General features: G+C 40.8%; 1 protein-coding gene and 1 long non-coding RNA gene across 6 annotated transcripts in view; one reads left to right on the top strand and one right to left on the bottom strand.

Annotated features, from left to right (window-relative positions):
* Positions 1-18,758, top strand: part of LOC141973912 (leukemia inhibitory factor receptor-like) — a 135,821-nt gene extending 117,063 nt beyond the window's left edge. For all 5 annotated transcript variants that reach the window (XM_074932909.1, XM_074932912.1, XM_074932908.1 and 2 more), the window contains exons 11-20: positions 560-725; positions 891-961; positions 1,363-1,576; positions 4,332-4,511; positions 6,124-6,225; positions 7,828-7,995; positions 8,635-8,796; positions 9,829-9,922; positions 10,467-10,545; positions 11,228-18,758. In XM_074932909.1, coding sequence (XP_074789010.1) covers positions 560-725; positions 891-961; positions 1,363-1,576; positions 4,332-4,511; positions 6,124-6,225; positions 7,828-7,995; positions 8,635-8,796; positions 9,829-9,922; positions 10,467-10,545; positions 11,228-11,860 — 1,869 coding nt within the window. In that variant the 3' untranslated portion in view covers positions 11,861-18,758. The remainder of the gene's footprint in view (positions 1-559; positions 726-890; positions 962-1,362; positions 1,577-4,331; positions 4,512-6,123; positions 6,226-7,827; positions 7,996-8,634; positions 8,797-9,828; positions 9,923-10,466; positions 10,546-11,227) is intronic.
* LOC141973914 (uncharacterized) lies at positions 13,856-23,013 on the bottom strand. Its single transcript, XR_012635622.1, has 2 exons — positions 21,169-23,013; positions 13,856-19,855 (listed from the first exon to the last, which is right to left on the bottom strand). It is a non-coding gene; the product is annotated as an uncharacterized LOC141973914 (long non-coding RNA).
* Between the last annotated feature and the right edge of the window lie 235 nt (positions 23,014-23,248).

Below are 23,248 nucleotides of genomic sequence, written 5' to 3' on the forward strand. Positions count from 1 at the left end.
CAGATGGACTGTCTTCAGCACGCTTCTGTGCATGTGTCAGGAAAAAGGCCTCTGTCCATTCAGTTGGATGTGCATGTGCATGGTGGAAGTGCAGGCTCTGAATACCAGAGATTAAATCCTGCCCTGCCTCATGTGAGCAGTTTTGCTGCTCATGGGAGAGAGAACTGTATGGGATAGATGGGAAGCAACATCCCACTGTTGTATGCAGAGCTCATACTGTTGAAGGCTCATCAATGTTGTCTCTCCTTTCCATGCATTGTATCTCAAAGATTCTACCTGCTGTCATATTTCAACTTCCGTGCTACATATGACGTTATTTTGGCAGACCTCTGAAAACCTTTGTTTAACCTTTGTTTAGGGTGACTGTGTAGGAAATACTTTCCTTTTTAATTAATTTTTTTGTAGGACTCGACTGCAGCTTCTTTTCACTGTTGGTATTCTTGGGGAAAAATATGACCTTTTTAGGTGTTGACTTTCAACATAACCTAGGAGCAAAAAAAAAAAAAAAAATATATATATATATATATATATCATGTCAATTTCTGCAAATTATCAACAGCACAACGTCTCCATGCCTGGTGGAGAATTCTCAACTTACACAGCTCAGCTGAACGCATTGCATGCATATACCAAATACCAGTTCAGGGTGCGGTGTTCGGCTGCTGACCACTTCTGGCGGTGGAGTGACTGGAGCAGGATAGAGGAGCATACAACATTGGAAGCCCGTAAGTTTATTTAATTCTTTGATGATAAAATGTTGAACTTGTGAAGCCATATATTTTAAAATCAGCCATCTAAAAAACTAACTTTTTAATAGCTGGTAAATTGTCTACTGTGCAACTTGGGGAAGGAAAAACCCTCTTTTTTTTTCTTTTTTTTTTTTTTCTTAGCTCCTGCAAGAGGGCCAGATATCTGGAGAGAGAAAAGTCCTTCTGGAAAAAGTCTAAAAATCTTCTGGAAGGTAGATGGAACACTTACATTATATGATATTTTAAAATTTTAACTCTGTGAAAACATTTATCAATAAGTGAAATTTATAGTCAATAAATCAGACTGCTTTTCTTAACTTTTTATAGAACCATCCATTAAGACAAGTATTTTTCCCCAAATGAGAATATTATTATCATTTTATACTTTAAAGATTGAATTCAGAAGCATTTCACATGAAGAATTAAATTTTTAATATATCCCAGATGAAAATTAATAACTAACGAGCATACATGTTAATTCTCAAAGTCACACTTGAGTATCTCATAGTCCTACACAGTCATCAGACTAGATGAGGACATTAAATTCATATTATCCTGTGTCTTTTTTTGTGTATTCCATTTTGGTCTTAATGTGTTCTTTGTCTGTTCATAGCCTTTATCCCTTTCTGAAGCCAATGGAAAAATAGTGTCTCATGAAGTGTCCTGCTACCTGCTGGAGACACCACTGGAGCATAAAGAAGTCACTGAACCCTCAAATAGTACTGAGATAAAACTTGGGAAAAGTGACTGTGTAATTAGTGTTGTAGCCAAAAACCATGCAGGCTCATCACCTCCTTCAAGGATAACAAGTGTGGAACTTCCAAGTGGTGAGTGCTCCCAGCAAAGAGCTAAACACCTTCAAAGCTTGAGGAATACCTGGGCGAGTTTGTTTTTTGAAAAATAAGATAGATACATGCTTTGTTTGTTTGTCTTTGGTTTCCTGTTTATTTCCCCACCTCTGCAGCTATTTGCACTTTTCTGGAGACCTCCCAGGAACAACAAGGATAAGGCTTCAAAGCATTAGAGCATCAAAACATCAATCTCTGACATTTAGGGAGCTCAGTTTATTTCTGTGTGTTCTTGTTTAGGTGCTGAAAAATGTTACATGCTAAAGAGAATCAGAATAAGGTTTTGTGGGGCTTTTTCAGGGGAAAATTGTCAGTTCAGTGCTTTTGAGCTCTGCAGGAGAATATTAATTGTGCTGGTTGGTAAAGCGTTGGCATCCTTGTACTAATAGTTGGTGTTTGAAAAGGAGGTAGGACTTCTCAACTTCTCAATTAAAGCACTGCCAGCCTTGCTGCGGGCTTTTGTAAATGAAAATAGCTGAGCCAGATAATGATTTTCTGCTCCTAACACTGAGCTTGGGAAGAAGATAATATTGCATGTGGCAATTGAGAGTCCATGCTTCTCTGCATGTCAGGAAGAGTGTCATCTCCCAAAGCCCAAACCTGTAGCTCAAGGTCTGGCTGATACTCTGCAGGAGGGACAGATTTATGTAGTAAGGCCCTCTCTGCTTGTTTACCAGGAGCCTTTAGGGTGCTGCTTCTTCTTCCCCACCCAGAGAACAGGTATTGTAGTTGCCTGTCTTGCAACTCAGTTTCTGACAAGGCAGGGCCATCTCTTGTAGGAAGAAATGTGCTTTGGCTAAGATTCACAGTGAGAGAAAAAACAAGTTTGCTTCTATGCAGAGGAAAACTCTTGCTCTTGTGCTTCTCCAAAACACCAATACCTATAAGTATAGTCCTAGTCTACTCCTTGGAGGGAAAAGTAATTATATGGACAGCTGAATGAATGAAAATACTTTAATAGCTCTCCTTCAGCAGTGAAGGAACAAGACTCTGGGAGCCAGGGATGTGTCTTGTAATAGATTTGTGGTGTGGGACAGCTGATGGCAAGTGGAGCTTTGCTTTCATTTATAGCCTTCTCTCAGATGTCTGAGGTTGCCTTTGGTGTTACCCAACTTGTACTCATTGAAGATTTGCTCCCAAGTTGGTATAGGAATTATTTGAGTCACTGACTGGAGTCATGAAAGATGACTCATGCACTGAACTGGATGACAGTTCTGCCCAAACATCTCTTCTGGCTGTTTCCTGTGTACAGTCTGTAAGTGCTTTTAATGTCCATAAGAGAGCAGTGGCTCTGAAGCTTGAGATTTGCTGAGCTTTTGTAAAAACTGAAAACACAAACAAAGGGTACTCTGCCTTAATTAATTTGTCACTGTCTCTGAAAAGTTCTCTGCAGAGCTGGGGCATATAATCAGTCTGTTACAGACACCCCCCCCCCCCCCAGCAGTACTGTAGTACTGGTAGTTATTTCTACTAGTCCAAGTTGCAGCTATAAATACCAAAATGAGCAGTACTGCCCTAGGTGAATTTCTAGTCATCTGGCTCAGGAAATAAATTTGGGTATGGTGTATTTAAGCATTTTTTAGAGAGTATGTGCTCGCTGTCAGTAAAAAGTCTTTCCTGTAAATAGGAAAGCTAAAGCAGTCTAATTAGAAATATGTTTTCTTCCTGCGTCATGGAAGTGTAGTTTCACTGGATGCATAGTAATTTTTTAGGGAAGGGAATTGAAAGACTTCTGGAGTTGACTTGCTTTTTTAAATTGTGTATCTTTCTTGCCATGAGCAAGCTAGAAAAGGATTGTACACTTAGCTGTATGTTAAGATTATTTAGAAATAGACTGTCCTTCGACATTCACAGCACGTCTGTGAGAGTAAAGTTTTCACAGCAGTGATTCTTAAAAACTGCCCTTGCCCTTCAGCCTTCCATAGTTTATGGTTTTAATAATATGAAATAATAGACTCAATAGGGAGCATAAATGAGAACACTGAAAAAAGGAAAAACTGAAACCCTGAGATTGTTTTTGCAGATCTGTTGTGGGGCCACCGCTGTTGTGGTGGCCTTTGGAAAACATCCCTTAGCTCGGCAGGGTCCCATCTGATGGACAGTCGTGGAGGGAAGCTGCAGGAATCAGAAGTCGTTCCCAGATCTGATCACTTCAAGGGCAGATAAACCCTTGATAATAAGAAACAAGACAAACAGACTAAAGACAGAGTGGTTTTTTTATTTACCCTTGGTAGACTGGAGCCTCTGTAAAGTTCACGAATGCCTTGACTTTTGCTGTTGATTCTTGGTGAAAAATGGCTTTCTGTGCTAGGACAGGTGACAGCAAGACACTTTGAAAGAAGCACAAAGCAAGCTGTTTGATGAAATGACAGCAGGAATTTATAGCTGGAGGCTCTTGCCAAATCGGTGTCGTCAGATTTGAACCTGACATCAGCTGTAAATCCTTACCTTGAAAAAGTGCTTTTTAAGCCAGTCCTGAGCTGCAGCACTTCTCCTCATCGTACTTAAGGCTGGTTGAGGGATTTGCTGCAGGCTATGTCTGATTTCCAGCACTTCAGAAAGCATAGCTGAGTGCACTGCTTCAAATTTCACAGTACCAGGAGCGCGCCTCTCGTTCTTAGAAATGACTTCAGTTTATAAAACCTTTGTGCTGTGGCTGGAAGGCTTTCTTCCAGCTTGAAGTACAGATAAGTGTCTGCTCTCTGATGGATTTTTGTATCGTCTTTTGTTGCAGACAATGTCAAAACAGATCGGGCTGTGGCAATGGGGAATGGAATTTATATTTCTTGGAATTCTTACCCCAACATGACCTGTGGCTACATAGTAAAATGGTGTCATTCATCTGGGTCTGAACCCTGTAGTGTGGACTGGCAGAAATTTCCTTCAAATACAACAGATGCAGTGATAAAGTCTGGTAAGTCAGAAATAATTTTTTGAGTCTTCCTGGTTGAGAGCCTGAGCAGCAAGTGGAATAAGAGCAGTACTAATGCTGTAGGTTGAAGATTGTTGTTGCATCTCTGTGTGCTTGTGTATATAAAAGAACCCCTTCTTGGTACTGTGTTTATTTGAATTTCTTACACAGCCTTGCCAAATCCAAATATCAGTCTTGACTTAACTGTTATCATCCTATGTTTATTCACTGTTTTGAAATTACCTCTTCTAGCTACACCCAACAACTTCCTAACTCTAGTGTAATGCATAATGGTTAATCTAGGGTTTGGGTTTTTATTTGGATTCTAAACATAAACAGTGCTGCTCAGGATGGGGGAAGACTAATCCGTTGTTTTTACATGAGGCAGATTTTTTTTTAAGTGTGACCTCCATGTGTTGGCTTGCTGTCAGCAACTGAAATTTCCTGGAACAGGGCACGTTCCAGGTCTCTAAATGCTGGTGGGCAGATCAGGGAAATGAAACTCAGCTGTGATGGGACTAGTAGGAGCAGAAGAGGAAGAAGAGGACCCAAGGAAAATGTGGGATTTTTCTGAGCTGTCTAAAAGGGTATATGTTTGCTTTTTAGAATAGTTTAGAATATAAAGTCTCCATTAGAGAAAACAACTTGGAACTGTGTATGTAGGAAAGTTGACGGTGAGTGGGACCTGAGAGGGGAGCAATATGTTTTCCTGCCTGTGATTAGAACAGTGTCCATGCTTTCATTTGTGCTGTCTAAACCTTGCTTTTACTAAGCAGACAATACTATGTTTGTCCAATGATCCAGTGCTCTAGTCCTGAGCTCTCCCTGGGGTGCTTCTTGCAGTGTGCTGTGGGAGTTACCAGGGTGCTAGGGCTGGGCTCAAGCTGGCAAACCTACCTCTGTGCTTAGTCCTGCCAGGTGAATCTTTCAGGCTGGACCCGAACTCTGGCAAAACCCACTTGACTTCTGTAGAGTTTGACAGTGGCATCTTCTTAGAAAAAATCATGAAAGTAGTGTACACCCAACTTGACAAAATTCCAGGAAGTGGTAAATTATTTGCCTGTACTATCAAACACCTGTGCCTCCACCAAAAACATGTGAAGCGGAAATTTGATTCACTATCTGTGTTTTGTAGAGTCAGTTCTGGCCTGGAGTTCATGTCTAAAGTGCTTCACTATCACTTTTGAGAGTTCTCTGAATTTCTTTTGTACTGTTGCTGTAATAAGCTTGGGTATTTCAAAATACATTTGTATTTCTGAGGAGGAGGCAGGATCTACACAACTGCTGTGGGAGGAAAGGAAGGGGATTGTTTCTGGTAACTTCAGTTTGTGTTTCCCCATGGAAAGAGCAATTTATGCAATTTGAGTAGCTTGTTTTGAATCTTCCTTGTTTAGAACCCAAATTTCTCCGGGAGCTAGATTTGCTTATGCTTCTAAACTGCATCTGATAGCATAGCTTTTATAGGAATTACAAGTAGGGATAGTATTTATACCTAACACTGTGGTCTAAGACTTTTTAATTTTTTAATATGTATTTATGTAAGTCTTTATCATCTGAAATCTAAAAACATCACTCTTCATAAATGAAATAATCTTAGAGTAATTTTCTTTTGCAGCTCTGTTTAGACCTGGCGTGAGATACAACTTTTCACTATATGGCTGCAAATCCAGTGGATATCAGTTATTGAAAAACATAACTGGGTATATAAAAGAGCTGCGTAAGTGCACTTTATCATTCGGGATCTTTACAAAATTAATTTAGACTGTGTCTACTTTTAGCTCGGTGTCGGCAGAAGAAGATTTGACACCAAAATCCCCATATAGTACTACTGACTTCTTGATCTCTGTATATAATTCTAATACATTTCTCCAGCCACTTCCAGTTCCCAGCATGCAGTAACACTGTGTTTTTCAGCTTGTGTGGTGACACAGAGTGTCACAGAAGTGTGCTCAGAACACAGTGGTCTTCAGAGTTGAAGGCATGGGCATAATTTGAACCACAGGGCTGCAGTCACTTCTGCAGGAGAGGAGACAACTTTTTTTGATTCATCAGGTCAGAGTAAACTTCTGAGCACATTTGGTACAGCTCAGCATATATAAAAAGTGTCCATAACATTTCTGTTTAAAAGCTTTTCTTGGACCAGAACTAAATCCTAGAGTACAAGCCACTTTGAGAATTGCACTTGTATTCCCTCCTGTACCAACCCCATCCGGGTAACTGCGGTTTGATCCAGGTCTGAACTTTGCTTGCCTGGAGATGCATTAGTGTCTGAATGCTTTCTGTTCCCAGGTATCTAAACATGGCTTTATCCTTTAACATCACAACTGTAATGTATTGTAACTACAGCACTCCTTTTGCTTTGAAGTTTAATGTGCTTGGAAAACGGAGTTGCTCACTTAATCTGAGCCCTTGGAAATGCCACTGTTTATTTCATTGCTAAGGCTGAAGGTGAGGTTAAGGCAATTTTACCAGAAACTCAACTTTCAGCCATTTATATCTTTAAAAATCCTGAATGGTTTCCCAGAAAGTTTTTCCATCTGTGTTCTGAACAGATTGGAAGCTTTCAAGGTAAAAGGATAAAGTCTTTGGGGGACTAAAAATATATTGAACATGCAGAAGAACCTTACTAGGAACTGAGAAATGTATTCACTTTGCACAAAAGCATAGATTAATGCAAAAACTTCAGATTTGCATTTGGACAGATAAGCATCAAGACAAAAGTAGAAGCATTGTTAAACATAAGTTCAGCACTGGTAGATCAATGCCAAATGTCAGACTAATTCCTGATGCACATGACCTTACGGAATATCTGCTGTAACTTTTCCAGTGGGGTACAGATATTAGAATGACTTGTGATGCCTGCTAAGAATAGTTTGTTTAAACTGAGATAGATTTCCATGATAGGAATGTAGTGTTTGTTTGATTTGAAGACAAGCTATAAAGTACAGAGTTAAAGCCTTTAAAAGTTAAGTAATTAGTATGCTCTGAATGTTTATGTGATCTTTTGGGGGTTGTTGCAGGAAGAAGGGTATTTACATGTATGGGTCTGTAAGATGGCTGCCCAAGGAGAGATTTTTTTTTCAGCTTGTGTTAGTAGATAATACTGCAGTAATTAATGACAGTGAGACCAACAGACTTGTATTTTTGTAGGATCACCTGCTAAGTCTTTTCACATTTTTTTGACAGTAAGGGAAAAGTATTCAGGAAAAAGTTGAAAATGCGAGCCCGGAAATAAAACTGTTGAAGCACATACATGGATTCAGCATTTAATGTTAATGTGTTTTCTTACTAGCTTTTTCCTCTGCAATTCTCCCTACAGCTCCAAAACGTGCACCAAATTTTACTGTAGAAGAAACTTCTTCAGATTCTATACTGGTAAAATGGGAAGACATTCCTATTGAAGATTGTCAGGGTTTTTTAGAGGGATATCGACTTTCTTTTGCAAAAGGTGAAAAAGATGCTTTAAAGCCTACGCTTTCAGAATCAGGTAAGTGATATCTATAGATTGCAACTTAGTTGCTCAAGTTGGATTTTTTTTAAATAATTCAATTTCACTTTAAAAAAAGATGCTTTAATCATAATTCAGTTGCATTACTCACTGACATAACTGGCCCCTGATATGTGACAAAGGCATTTGAAATAATCAGCTCCTTGTGTGGTTAGCACAGTTGGGTTTTTTTAATATAAGGCAAAAGTCAGAGGAAACCCTGGCTCACTAAGGCCATAAAACTATGTAGTGACAAAGTGGCAATGTGACACACTGCCCTGTGTACAGATACCCTCAGTAGATGAGACATGAGGGAGGTTACATGGCTATATTTAATTTGGTATTTTCTTCCAGTAAGGACATCTCTGTGCAGAACTGAAGCCTGACTCACATTAATGTAAGAGGACAAGCATGAGTATAAGAAACTGAAGCCAACCTGCAGCACCAACACAGCCCTGTGCTTTTTAGTGCTGTGTAAGCAAGCAGCATTGCTAGGATTCTTTATTTCAGTTTTCCTTTACACAAACTGTTCTTAAGGTTTTATATGCTGACTGCAAGAAAGCCTTGCTAAAGCTGAGGCTGTCTTTGTGAATCCTGTCTTACGAAGTTATGCTTTTCTTACTGTTTCCAAACAAACAGGGAATCCAGAACTTAAAGTTAAGAATATCACTGACTTAACAAAGAAGTCTTTGAAAATACTTGATCTTCAAGGCAAAACAAGTTACCAACTGGACCTACAAGCCTACACTGCTGGTGGGTTGAGCCCTCCAAACAGCCTCTATGTGGTGACAAAGGAGGACTGTAAGTTGAATATCCCTGTTCATTAATGGTCTTCAGCACAGGGGCTGTACAATGTATATAAAGCTGAGCTTTTTTTTTTTTTTTTTCTGGATCCCTTAGGTAGTTTGGGCCTACAGTCTCATTTTTAATTTATTTAGTTGATTATTTTTAAATACAAACATTGGTACAGTTCAGAGTGAGGAAAAGATCCTTTTTTATTACAGCTACGTTGTAGTTCATGGTAATGTAGGCAAGAACTAGAATTAAATATGGTGGAGTCTGAACTTAGTCTTCTCAAGCAGCTAGTTGTTTTTGTCAGGTTTCCCATGATGAATATCTGCTAATACATGATGGGAAGAAAGACACTGTGGATATATCTACCAGTTTCAGAATTATAAACAGATGCCTCTCTCCTTTGAATTCAGTTTTATCAATCCCCTGACAGAAACAAACCCAGAAAGACAGTTAGGAAAAAAAAAAGACTGACTTTAGGGAATGAGAAAAAAAAAAAAAAACAAACATATGAAAGGCTAAATGCTGGGGTGCAACTAAAACACACAAAAAATCAAACTTGAGTCACTTAGCATCAATAGAGGAAGGCAGTGGGAATGTATCGGAGCTAAACCCGGGGGATTAGAAGCATTGTAAATCACATAAAAGGCAGTTGCAGTTTGTGCAATGAGTTGTTGGCCTATAAGAGCCATTACCAGAGGTTTGGCCAGCTCAAGTAACATGGAAGTGCAATTCCAGTGCTTACTGAGAACAGAATTACAGTGGCAATTAGTCTTGTGTTGCACATGAATCCTTTCACAATTAAGTAATCATAGAGAAGTATCTGCTGATTCCTGTAGTATCACTGAATCAGCTCTGTTTATGGATGGACTTTTGCCCTTCCAGCAAAGGGGAAGTGTATCATATAGGTCACTGTCTGCAGACAACTGTTGGATAAGTTTAATGAAATGGTCTCTAATCTATGGGAATGTGAGAAAAGGCATAAAACTTGCTGGTAACTTCAGATATATATTTACTGTCTTTTCTTTTATCGTCCCCCAGCTGTAGGATTAATCATTGCAATTCTCATCCCTGTGGCAGTGGTTGTGCTGCTTGGAGTGGTGGCCAGCATCTTCTGCTATCGAAAGAGGGAATGGTAAATGCCTGCATTCGGCTCTGATCTTTTTCTGGATGTGTTTGCTTCAGTGCTAGTGTTTTCCATGATTTTAGTTACTCTTTGTTTTCTCCAAGTACCCAAAGATGTCCGTGGGCTTTGTTTAGAGGTGGGTGTCAAAAACACATTGTGGAAGGTGATGGAGAAATTGAGTTGGAGAGAGGTCAGTGAGGAATGCAAAAAGGTTTAGTGGGAGCCTGTCTCCCAGTGAGCACCGTTTATAAATAGTTCCCAAATGAAAATAAACTGGCGACATACAGTAATTTGTGAGCCATCCACAAACACTCAGGTAGACATCCCATCTTCAACTTTTCATAAACATGGCATATTGAGTTCCCCAGTTTAAAAAAAACAAGTTTTGCTGTTTTTTTCATTAAATACTTAGAGAAAGTTTCTTACATTAAATCTTTGTGCCAGATGTCTTCAGTATTCTGAATTAAAGGGAAATGTCCTGATTCCTTTTGTGTATTCAGAATCTGTTTCGGGACTTGGTAACTTTTAAAAGTCTGTTCTTTCCTCTTTAAAGGATTAAAGAAACATTTTATCCAGAGATCCCAAATCCTGAGAACAGTAAGGCACTGCAGTTTCAGAAGAACATCTGTGAGGTAACTCTCATTTTAAATCTGGTATTTTAAACTTCTGAAAGGTATTGTGAGTTAAGAATTTTTTTGCAGACTTTGAGTCTTCTGCTCCAGTTGTAGAAAAAGCTCTGTGGCAGGGAGGAACAAGACAAGTTACTCAGTAACTTTTGTCAGGTGCTATCTAGAGCTTTCTGCTTAATGTAGTTACTTGCAATGTTTGAACTGGGAAAGGGCTGCTGCATTTCTCTCTTCTTGGACTAATGAAAAGTGTCAGTGCATGATAACAGTGTGGGAATAATGTACACGTCGGTCATAGTGTTAGGAGAAGTGGAAAGTGTGGAGAAACGTACATGCCATATCCCTAACCTCCTGGTTGACATCGTAGCTGGAACTCGGTGTAACATTTAAACAACCTTGTGGAATGGGTTATACAAAGCTGAGATTTGGGGAGAGAGTTCTCAAACACTTAAGCAAGATCTGAAGTCTCTTTAAGTTGGCTAAAATACTTTTAACATATAACCAGAAAATGTGATGAGCCAGAAAATAAGAACGAAACCACATTTTTTTTTTAAATATTGTACTAACGGCAGTGGGATGAGTGCAAGCCACAAGCCAACGTAATGGTTTAATTTGGGCAAGTTTTTGCTTTCAGGATTTTCAGGTCTTTTTGCTTAGTCTCCTCCCCTTCTCCTTTTTCTCACCTCAGGGGAATAAGACACTTAAAACACTGGAAATGAACCCATGCACCCCCAATAGTGTTGAAGTGGTAGAAACACGGTCTGCAGCTCCCAAGATTGAAGACACAGAGATGATGTCCCCAGCAGCAGACACCACTGTGCCTGAAGATGGTTCTGACTCAGAAATGGAGAACCACGTGGTTGTGTCCTACTGCCCCCCTATCATTGAAGAGGAGATCTCAAGTCCCCCTATGGATGAACCTGTGGGGTCATCTCAGGTGGTTTACATTGATATCCAGTCAATGTATCAGCCTCAGATTAAACCAGAGGAGGAGCCAGAAATAGTGACTGCAGCAGGCTATAAGCCACAAATGCAGCTGCCTGTCAGTGCTCTGAAAATAGAGAGTTGCTCACCTGCAGAGGAAGAGTTGGATAAAACTGCAGGTTACAGACCTCAAGCAAACACAAATGCCTGGAACATGGACACTCCAGACTCTCCTGGATCGGCTGAAAGCAACAATGAAAATGCATCTTTTGGGAGCCCGTGCTCCATTAATTCTCGACAGTTTCTGCTTCCCCCAAAAGATGATGAACACTCTCCCAAACCCAGTAATATAGGGTGGTCCTTTACACACTTTTTTCAGAACAAACCAAATGATTAACAGTAAGTCCTCATTGCACCTGAACCTGCCTTCTAAATAAGCTCTTATGTTGTAAAGAAAGTAAGAAGAAAAGTGCAAAAGGCATGAATTATTCTTGGAGACAGTCAGCAGAGGTTCTAGTGAGCTGAATGCTACCATGTTTAACTTAGTGAAAGTGTTAATATTCCATTTTAATAGAGGCCAAGAGGCCAAAATTATAGCAATTTAGTTATTACTCTAGTAAAATATATTGGATATAAAGGGTATTGAGTTTAGAGCTCCTGATAATCGTAGTCTGAGAACTCTGCCTGCCTTCACATAGTGCTCCAAGATTAATATGGTCTCATGCAACTTATAACTTGGAAAGATTGCTTTGCTTTGTTGTAGTTGTTTTCAACTGTGCATACTCAAATGATGCAGCCCCAACAGATTTCCTTACTGAAAGTTTCATTTATAACAAACCTCAACACATTGAAATGATGTGGTTGGAAACTCTTGAGATCTTTTGCCTAGTTATAAACTAAGAACAAATGAGAGTGCTATTTTTTTTTCTCTTCCCATACAAAGGGTATTGTCACTGTTTAACACTTCTGAAGCAATGGCCATTCAAATCTGTTGCTTTTTAACTAGACACTAGTTTCTGTACCTACTGTACAGTGTTTATTCAATGTTTGACTCAGGGGTACAAACTTGGGGAAAAAAGTATAACACTGATTTAAACCTCAGCAAGAACTGCATAAAGTTTAAAACTTTTTTTTTTTTTTAAACTTAGGATGCTCTATATTTTTTCTATCCTTTGGTTAAGGAATTAATCTTTCCTAATGTATTGCACTAATGCATTTTGTATTTCATAGCTTTAGCTCCACATCTCCTGCATCAGTGCGATACAATGCTCTGTTCACCCCTGGTGTTCAGCAGTCTTTGCACTATACAGTAATATAAGCCACGGGAAAACCCCTGTCAACTCGCATTAGTTGTCCAAGCAGTTTGGCACGTGAAATTAGAGGTAGTAGTACTAGGTTCCTGAGAACAAATTGCTCTTTGGATGGTCTTTATTGTATTAGCTTTGCCACCTGCTGCCTGGCTGTTCTCCAGGGTCTACCCAATGGGACATTCTCTGCAAATTCTACCTGGGAGTACAAGGTGAAATTTCTCTAGTGACAGGGAGAAATCCTGGGAGGTTTTAGTGCCTTTGTTTCTACCTCTCCTTTACCAGACTCATGATACAAAGAAAGCTTAAATGATATACATTTGTGCAAGGAATGCCCAGAATAATCATCTTTGAAAATGCTTGTTTTCAGATCCATCTCTAGGCAGCTGTAGTTGTCACATTTCACGTGTAAACTCCAGACTGTGGCATACATGAATTTCACTAGCTTAAAGGAGAAAGTTTTTTAGTTTATCTGTTCCTTACTAAAAAACACAGTGGTGAGAGGTCACAAGTTAAAGAGCTTGATCTAGAAGGGTGTCTGTAAAGTCCTAACTGAATCTTTTTTTTAGATTTCAATTTCCTTAACTACTTTGTGATTTTTTTGAATAAATAAGGGGGGAGTGGTCTTCTAAACAAGATCCCAAAACAGATAAGGAGGCTGAATAAGGATAAGCCTCCAATAAGGAGGCTAAGATGCTAGTTGTAAAGGTGTGAGAGAACACCAGGAGGATGGCTAGCATGGCAGTCATTTGGTCTCCAAACCATGTGATCTGGCCATCAGAATAAAACCAAGCATTAGGTTAAACCTAATTGCAGCAATGGATGGTACAGTTTCAGATGTTGGATATCTCTGCCATCTCCATAGAATGAAAATACATAGAATGAAAACTGATAAAAAAGCAAAACACTAAATAACATTGAAATAATCATCAGTAAAAACTGCCTCTGTGTCCCTCCTGGATGAGTGTACTGTGAAGAAAGTAAAATTAGATCTGTCTGCAGACCTGACAGAGTGCAAGGTCTGTCTGAAAGAACAGAAAGTGCAAATAGGATTCTGCTTTTGAGGTTGAATCTTGGAATTAGCAGAGCAGCAGGTGCAGAGACAGACAGGCAGTGCAAAGAGCTAGTATCTATCTCTCAACAGACATCACTGGTGATGAGAAAGTTTCATGCCTGATCTATTATTGCTCAGAACACTAAACTAATACATAAAAGGAAGCAGTCCTGCCCTTTGTGCTTGATAGCTGAGAGGTGGCTAAATCCTAATAGTAACAACCCTTTCTCACACTATCTCTTTTCGAGCTGATTTCTTTTTACTAATGCAGATTTGGCTTAATGTGTTTACCTCCTAAGATGAATTTTAGATTGTGCTGCCATATGCTTTTAACTGAAAGCAGATGTCACAGACAGTGTGTATGAGTAGTGGTTTAGGTTTCTCAGTACAGAGGAGCAATCAGTATTGTATGGTGATCCAAACAAAAAACCCCTTTTGTAGCGGAACAGCTGATCATGAAAAATAACTGTGCTTTCGTATGGCTGTGTATTGCAAGAAAAACAACCAAACTGAAGTTTCAGAGTGCTAGCAATTTTTAATTTGGCAGACTGGAAGCCAGGGCACACACACAGAGTTCACAGGGGGCAGCCTAACACCCTTCACAGTGCTCCTATGGTGAATCACTTAAACACAGGCATCACATACTCAGGTTTTACTTTGTGCAGATGTTCCTATTCAGTAAAGGTATCAGCATTATATACTGCTTCATTAATTTCTTAGTGGTTAGGTAAGGAAAAAGTTCACAAATAAAGGGTCTGCCTTGATGCTATCAAGGCACTGTCATCTAATCACCCAGCACTTTTTTAAAAAACTTTGACTATATATCTTATTTGACTTCCAGGATCTAGGGCAGAAGAGTCCTGTTAATAGAAATGGCTTACCATATGCATTGTCTTGTGTCAGTGGCAGAAGAGTGTGGGAGATGGGGGAGAGACACAGGCTTGTGCAGTATATGTAGCATCATTTACTGTTGCTTAATGGTTATAATCCAGTAAGTAGTTTTCATTCCAGAACTTGAAAGCTCAGCTGCTTCAACTCTGTGGTTTTCTTTGAGCCTATTTAGTTCTGCCATTTGGTAGGCTCCTTTCAAATGCCTATCTTAAATCTTCAGCAGTGAATACAAATACCAGATAGGCAGTGAGAGGTTGTGTGCTAATTTAGTGATCATGTGAAGACACGCCTAGGTGCATGGAGCAGGAAGAGTGAGTGACAGGGACCGTCAGGAAACAGGCTTGCTTTCTGAGCCCAAGTGCCTTGTTAAACCAGTGAAGCTTCTTTAGGAAAGTCTTTGTACCAAATTCACTTTCAAATCACGGTGCTGTTTAGCTTCTACCTGCATTAATAACAATTTTAAGACTAAAACTTTGGGCTTCAGAGGTGATCAGACTCCTTGCACTCGTGCCTTCGGGCTTCCTGGTGAGCCTTTTCGGTCAAATTACTTCTGAAAAATGTCTTGGGAAACTTAAAAGTACTGCATTTCCTAACCATCGTTTTCCGAAAGATCTTATTTCTTTATTGAATGCCTATTTTGTTTCACTTCTTTTGGCTTTTTGCTTTGTTTTCTAGAAGACTAGAAAGTTCAGCTTCTTAAAAAAACATAACAAAACAAAAAAACAACTTCCAGAAGGGATATGGCCAGAAGGGATTGTGTCCAAAACACTGTTACTCCGAAGTTAGTGCTTCAATCCTCCAGTTGGATCAGTGTTCAGAGATGTAGGGTGTTAATGCCAAGTAATTTCTTTCTGAAGCAAATCATCAGTGCTGCTTCTTATTTTTGAGCCATGCCTGTCATATGTGACAATTTGGGGTTTGTAATGGGGTTTTGTACTGTTCACTGTATGCGTGGAACATCAGTCACATTTGATGTAACATCATGCACTCTCGTATTTGACACATTCATTATTTTTGTTGTTCTGACATGCAGGGGGATCTGAGGTCTTGGGTTTGTATGTTAAATTTTGGGATGGTAGATCTGCATGTGATATACCTCACAGAACTACTAGTTAATCAACAAAAGAGTAAGCTAATACTACAGGCAGGTGGTGAATTACCTCCCCTGTTACGCAATGGCTGCATAGGCAGACCTAAGACCCAATGACTGACATTTGCTGTGGTAGCTGTCTTTATTATCTGTAGTTGCTGCTTTCATGGGTGAACCATTTCCAAAGGGAACCAGTAGCTGTGTTGTCCGCCACGGCACAATTGGCAAATGTGCCCTGTGTCTTCGTCTTTGGTTTATGTAGGGGACCAGAGCTTTTCTCTGCTGGGAACATGGCAGCAGCAAGCTCCTGCTGACCTTGAGTTTCAGGCTGCTCTGAAGAGGCACATTCAAGCCACCTCTTTTTTTCTTTTTTTTTGATACATTCAGCTGAGTAAAGCTTAGGGCTGTGGTGTTCTCTGTGATCTTGTCCTCCAGGACGCTCAGTTGAACATGAATAGCAGCAGAAATGAAGGCAGTTGGATACATTGGAGACAGAAGGTGTTTAAACACTACTTTGAAAAGGCAATGAGAAATCATGTGCTCTATTTTTAGACAAATACTGCTTTGTAAATAGAATATTTGTATACCTACAAGTAGATAGAAATACAGTGAAAGAATTTGAAATACATAAGAAAAATGCAACATTTAAGGCATCAGATTGCTAACAAGGTTCCGTGTACCATAAATCTATCAAGAGCTTCCCATGTAAATAGCATCTTCTGTTCTGCCACAGACTTTGATGAAGACTTCAGTGCAAATGGCATTAATATTTTTAACACTAAGAAAAGTCCTAACCCACACATACGTGCTTACATCATTGTGTACCTAGGTGCATATTACAGAGAAAGTTGGCTTGCAATTCCCAAAGCAGTTTTTTTCAGAGCCCTGTACTTGACTGTATGCCTTCTGAGATGCAGTTCCGTCTAGAGGAGACAGCTGCCATCTGCACTCCTCCCAGCACAGTACATGGAGTTTGTGCTGCTGTGCATTAAGTGGTGCTCTGTGTGGCTGATGCTCAGAGATGCTGCTGGCAGTTTGCAAGATCTGTTGTTGGCTTCTTCTTTGCCTTTTCCTTAGCAAGCCTGGAAACAGTCTCAGACCCCAAATGCCAGACATGGATTCAGAAATGTTGGCATGTTTAAAAACTAATTTCCTCATGCTTAGGCCTGTCTTAAATTTTTAAATATCTCCTTAGAAGCTGGAAAACAGTTTCTTCCATAACAATTTTCTTTCCTCTCCTCCCCATTTATATAACTCTGGATTTTCCCCAGTGTTTCTAAGATAGCCAGTGTTTGTTTCCTTTTTGCATGTTATGCAAACAAAACTCAGATGATATTGGCAGGGGTTTCTGTAACTTTAAAAGTTGTCCCAGGGAGCATGACAATATTTTTTCCCCACAAAAACGTCTGTTAATTCCTTCTGCTTTTATAACAAAAAAGTCTTCAGAAGAATTTTGTATTTCAGATAGCGGGTTCTCATGCAGGTGAAGTTCTCTAACAGGGTGCTGCATGAGAGGATGGGGTTAATCCCTCTCCAGTCTCACCCTCTCTTTGTGTTAGTGCTCCTCGGGTGACTCAGTGGTGCAGCAGAGCGGATGACATCCTTATTTTTTAAGGAGATACCCAGCAAAATCTCTTGGTAGGTTTTTGGCCTTTCACAAATCAGCACTTCAACTGTTAACATGAAAGCAAGCTCCTGTGGAAGTGTATGCACAACTTCCATGAGAGGGTTCAATACCTTTGCAACTCATTTGGCCCCATGTTGAGTGAAATGTAGTAAGTAAAACTTACCCAGGAACAAAGCAAAAAATGAAATGTTCTCTTTTTCATCACTGGGGATGAGAAAAAATTTTAAAAACTAGCTTGAGCAGGGCAAATTAAAATAGAAACTGTCAAGGTCTCACACTTTTTAGTAGTAATACAATAAAAAAAAAAAAAAAATCCTTGAACATGACTTTGTCAGTGTTTCCTTAGTGTGATTCAAGAGTGGCTTAGGACGAATAACATGAATAACATATGCTTCAAGTTTGTAAAGTTTGTAAAGCAGGGGATAGCAAAAAAAAAAGTTTGTAAAGCAGGGGATAGCAAAAAAAAAAGTTTGTAAAGCAGGGGATAGCAAAAAAAGAAGATAACTGAATCGACTTGTGTCTGAAATACTACTCGAAAGTAACACTAATTTGAACTGTGATCCTGTTGTGGCACACAGAACAGCAGAGCTGGTGGAGTCATACAGATCACCTGAAAAAAAACCAACGTTGTACTATAATGCTGTAACTTTTAAAATATATACTGTGAACAGGTTCAATGTTTTTTTAGCTCTTTTTATACCATATTTTTTGCAACATAAATAATTTGTTTAGAGATCACGTTATGTTCTTTTTTTACAAAGATTTTAATGACTTTTGTTTAATACTAGTGAAAATATTGTTTGCCAATTTGAAATAGTTGTCTATAGAAATAAATTCTGAGAATAAATCAATAAATAAAACTGACAAAATAGTCTTCCTAACGCACTAAATCTAATCAGTTATTTAATGTTATTTCTGTTGCTGAATGACACTGAATTTTTCCAGCTTCCAAATCAGCTATTGAAAAAATATTTCTTTCACAATTTAAACAAAATCATCACAAGGCACTTTAATGAATTTGTAGCATACCAAGTAAAATACTGATTCAACTAAGTGTATTAACATGAAAATTTATTAGCTAAGCAGTTAAACAAATGCATGCTTGAAAAAAGGAAGCGTGGGATCATGTTGGGGAAATAATATTCCAGTATGGCAGATGACATTTAAGACTAACCTAACTAAGATACCAACTTTGCATAAGTTTTAAACTTAGTTTGCCTGGCTGTTGTAACTCGTGTTGTATTGCTTGGGTGTCTAAAACTACGCATGTATTTAACAATTTTACCATAGTATTGCCATGGAATTTAATAAATATATTTTCTTACACTCTTACATGTTTTTATATTCCTTGCTTGCATGTTTATTTTTAAGTAAGAGTTAAATTCTGCTCATGCTCCAGTACAAACAGAGTTATTTTAACTTTGTGCCAGAGTAAATAACCACAGGATCTGGCAAGCACAGCCTTGGCTGCTTGATCGGCAGTGCGGGTAGTAACGCAGATATTCTCTGAACAGCTTCTCCTAAGCACAGCATGCTGTAGTGCAATACATACATGGTTCTCTGAAGCCCTCCTGTTCCTGCCATGCGATGTCATGATAAGAAGATGGTCAGTTGTCTTACCCATGTTCTCCTCGGCTTATGGCTCTAGCACAGCTGAGGGTTGGAGATGTGACTTCACTGCAGGCTTGGGCTGAGGGCTTACAGAGATGAGCAGCCAGAGGCTCTCTGTGGTGGACAGGTCTGTGTTGTGGACATCCCTATTGCAGGATGAAGGACATAATGGGAAGTAGGGGCCCAGGCTGCACACTGTGGGGCTGGTTTCGGTGGCAGGACATTGTCTCAGTGTGTTTGAGTTGAATGATCAGCTTCTGTGGTGGCTGCAACATGGGCGTTATGTTTGAGGTCATTTATGTCAAGGCATGTACTTCTTGTCCTAACAACAGCCAAGGAATTTTGTGGTTCATCTAACCACGGTGTCTGAACTAAGGACTGACACATGGGCTTAGCAGTGTGCAGACAGACAGGTGCCACATCACAGCATGTCACATGAATCCATGATTGCATGGTGGCACCGTGCTCTCTCCATCTCTTTGGAGGCATTCTCAAAAGTCAGCCAATTCATTGTCTTGCAATAAAAGATTGGTGTAGCTTATTGGTGTGACAGCAACTAGGTAGGATGTGTGAGCTCCACTGAGCACTGGGGAGGTGCAGTATCAAGGGTACTAAGTCCTTTAAGCAGGACTGAAAAGTACCGCTCTGAAAAGATTGAAACACATGGCACTGTGGAAATGAGGAAAGGCTTTGGTTGTTCAAAAGGTGAAATCCCACAGCTGCACTCTTAAGCTGTACATCTGCTTTGGCCAGTGCAGGAACATCAGGGATAGGTTCAAGACAGGTCTCTCTCCATCATCTGGGCCTCAGGTCTAAAAGAAATAAAAGGATGATGGTTTTGCAATATCTTCTGAAGATTCAAACCTTGGCAAAACCAGTCTAACACTGTTGGGTTTGGTATTTAACACAGCTCAGGGACAGCTGGAGCTTCCCATCCATTGGCACCGAGGTACTTATGTGACAGCAGCACCAGAGGAACACGGACAAAGCGGTTTTCTTCACAGGGACAGCGCTGTGTCACATCCACAGTGGGTGCAGACCAGTTAGCCTGGGCTGTGCCCTGCCACTGCGGAGTGAATGTGTGACAGCAGCTGAGAGCTCTGGCCCTGGGAGAGGTGAGTTAGATCTGACCACTCCATGGACACCACCATCCCTGCCCTGGAGCAGGATGCTCAGCTGTGGCAAATGGCCCTGCTGCATGCCTTGCCCACATGCAGGGTGTGCAGCCCCATGCCTGTGTGATTTACCCGCTGGGCTAATTGGGGAATTCTAGTCATGAAGCCAGCACAGAAATCAGTTGCTGAAGCTATCCTGCTGTGATACATTTACAATGCACAGGCACTGTAGCTGAAATACACCAAGCCACTTGTGAGCTGAGCTTTTAATTTTGGGTGCATTTATGAGGTACCTGGGAACTACAGATACAGGCACTTCTACAAAGTAATTAAAATCAGAGTCTTAGTTTAATGTAGCATCATGGCCATTCAAAGAAAATAAGTTGTGCTACAAAATCACAGCAAATGAATTTGAAGGTTGGATAATGATGGAGTATGTGAACTGTCCCATTTTACCATTGGGACAAGGGTGGGGAAAGGGACTCAAACCATCCGTCTTTCCTGGCCCAGTTCCAGCACACACCATTATCTTCTGCTTGACTGTTCCTGTGCTGTCAATACTGGCTGCTCCTAACGTGGCACTGGCTGTAGCATTAGCCTGCAGCATTTCTTCACATTTGCAACAACAAAAAGTTACTCTCAACACAGATAAAGGTTACAGGGTCCCCGTGTACAAGGCATTTGTCAGGTCTTAAAAAAAAAATCTGTGCTTTGTAAGAGCAATCAGTTCAAATGAAAATTGCCTGAAAATTATGCTAAATTTGTTTTTGAATTCTGCTTTGCTGACATGAACATTAAAAGCTGTAGTGAGAAGAAAAATGGAAGCAAGAGAAATTGTAAAGAAAATATTAAATATTGCTCCTCTGGTATTTTCAAAAGACAGCAAAATTGAGGAAAATTTCACCATGTTTACAAAAAGTGACCACATAGGCTGCCGCTATTGCTACTAGAAACTATTCAAGGGTCTGCGAAACAAAAAAAAAAGATTGGAAAGCTGCTGGATTATAAACCTGAATGTGAGATGTTCTGTGCTCAGCAGCCCCATTTCTTCCACGCTGTCGCCATATGTCACAGTAATGTGTGGTGCTGGAAAACATGACCTGTAGGATGTTGAAAGAACCGGCACTGTTGTTTTCCTAGAAAGGAAGATTGAGGGAAGCTTTAAAAAAGAAATAAGAGAGGGGGAGGGAACAAAGTCATCTTTGTCTTGTGCACAGTTAACAAAGAAAAACGCTCTGACAGTGAGTGATATTCAGGAGAAATAAGGACAGTCAGTCACATCACTGCCAGGCAGTCTCCATCACAGGGGATTTGGGAAGAGGGCACTCACAGACGAATTGGGTCCTGTCCATGGGAGCAGAAAGCCAGGCCCTCACAGATCTGCAGTGACCGCATGTGCCAGCACCAGGCTGTTACCCATGTGAGATGCCCAAGCACAGGTGCAGGGACATATCATTGCTCGACAAGGGGACCAGGGGTGCCCGCAGTGACTCAAACCAATGGAAAAAATGGAGTGGGAGGGAGGAATGTGCTCATCAGAGCAGTCGATGCCCCAACCTGGACATCAGAGCAAGGTGTTGCTTTGGAGAAGGGGAAACCCCACTGCTTGCACACATTTCCCCCCAAGAAATAAAATGTCAATAAAAACAAGGATTTGGCTGCTGCTCTCCATGCATAAGCCACAGCTGCATTTTATCTAGTCCTTTAAAGTGAGATTTTCCCCTTGAGGAGTAATGCTGCTGTGGAGGGAGCTGCACGTACAGAGCTAGAACGATGCATTTGCCGCCTATCTTATTTTGCTTTATCAACAGAATGAGAATGTTTTCTCAAAAGCAAAACCTGGCTTACAAAAATAACAACAGGCCTCCATGGCAGGTGTATCATCAAGGAATGGGCAGCTTCCCAACTCTGGCAGGCTCTCCTCCTCTTCACCTCTTCACTCCCTGGGGCCAGGCTGGAAGGACTGGGATGGAAAAGAGCTCCTGGCCCCTCATTTTTGACCAGCCCAGGACACACCAGTGCATCAAGAATTTGCCTACCACAGGGATCATTACTAAGTCTTGTTTGGCTTTAGTTTCCCTTGTTGTCTTTTTTTACTTGCTTTTTTTCCCCCCTCTTCCTTCTTTTGCTTTAGGATGACCTGAGCAAACCTAACTGCTCATTCCCAAGTGGTTGATCCCCAGGGAGATGGAGGAGTGGTGGAGAGCCTCAAGCTAGGCTGTGCCCAGGCAGGGTGAGGGGCAGGTGGGGAGCAGCTCTGCCCAAGAGCCAGGGCCCAGCACAAGGCCTGACTTGGCCCATCCAAGGCTGGCACCAATGGGATGAGTGTTCAGCCCTAGAAAGTGGAAGTGGATGTGTTTTGGGATTAATGTGGAAAATAAGGAAGAAAGCTAAGAACTGCAATTTTAGGAAGGTGATAAAATGGCAAAATGAGGCACAAGAACCTGAGACTGCTGGCTTCATTGCCAGCTTGCACAGGTACCTGCAGCAAAAAGGACATGGGTCTGTCAACGGGCAAGAGCTCATCCTGCAGCAGCACTAGGGTCATGCTGAGCATCTGATAGGGCCTGAGCAATAAATAACATGATTAATAAACAGCCTCAGAGACACTGAGCAGTACATGCAGGCCAGTTCCTGGGAATATGACTAAGCACTCTGCCACGCACTGTCTGCCTTTCGCGTCTCCTTCCCTGGCCCAGCATCAGGGGGGCAGGGGCGTGGCTGAGCCTCTACATCTGGTCAGATGTTCCTGGCACCTATTCCCTGCTCATCCCCTTGAGTGGAAACCCCTGCCTCTCACCCAGCCCAAGGCTTCACCAGGGTGACTGGAGATGTGGATGCAGGATGCTTCCCTCTTCAGAAATTTCTGACTATCTTTACATGGATGCAGAAAGGACCTTCCCCCCCCCCCCCCCCGCCCCCCCCAAAAAGATCCCCCCCCAGCCTGTACCACGCAGCTGTGCTGCCTGTGCTTAGTCTATGCTGCAGTGCGATGATGCTGCCAGCTCCAAATTCCCGTGTGGTGATATGCACAGTTGGAAACAGGCATTTGGGGAGCTGCCGCTTGTTGCTTTTCTTTTTCCACAACAA

The sequence above is a fragment of the Athene noctua genome, chromosome Z, assembly GCF_965140245.1.
Source record: "Athene noctua chromosome Z, bAthNoc1.hap1.1, whole genome shotgun sequence".
Taxonomy (NCBI): Eukaryota; Metazoa; Chordata; class Aves; order Strigiformes; family Strigidae; genus Athene; species Athene noctua.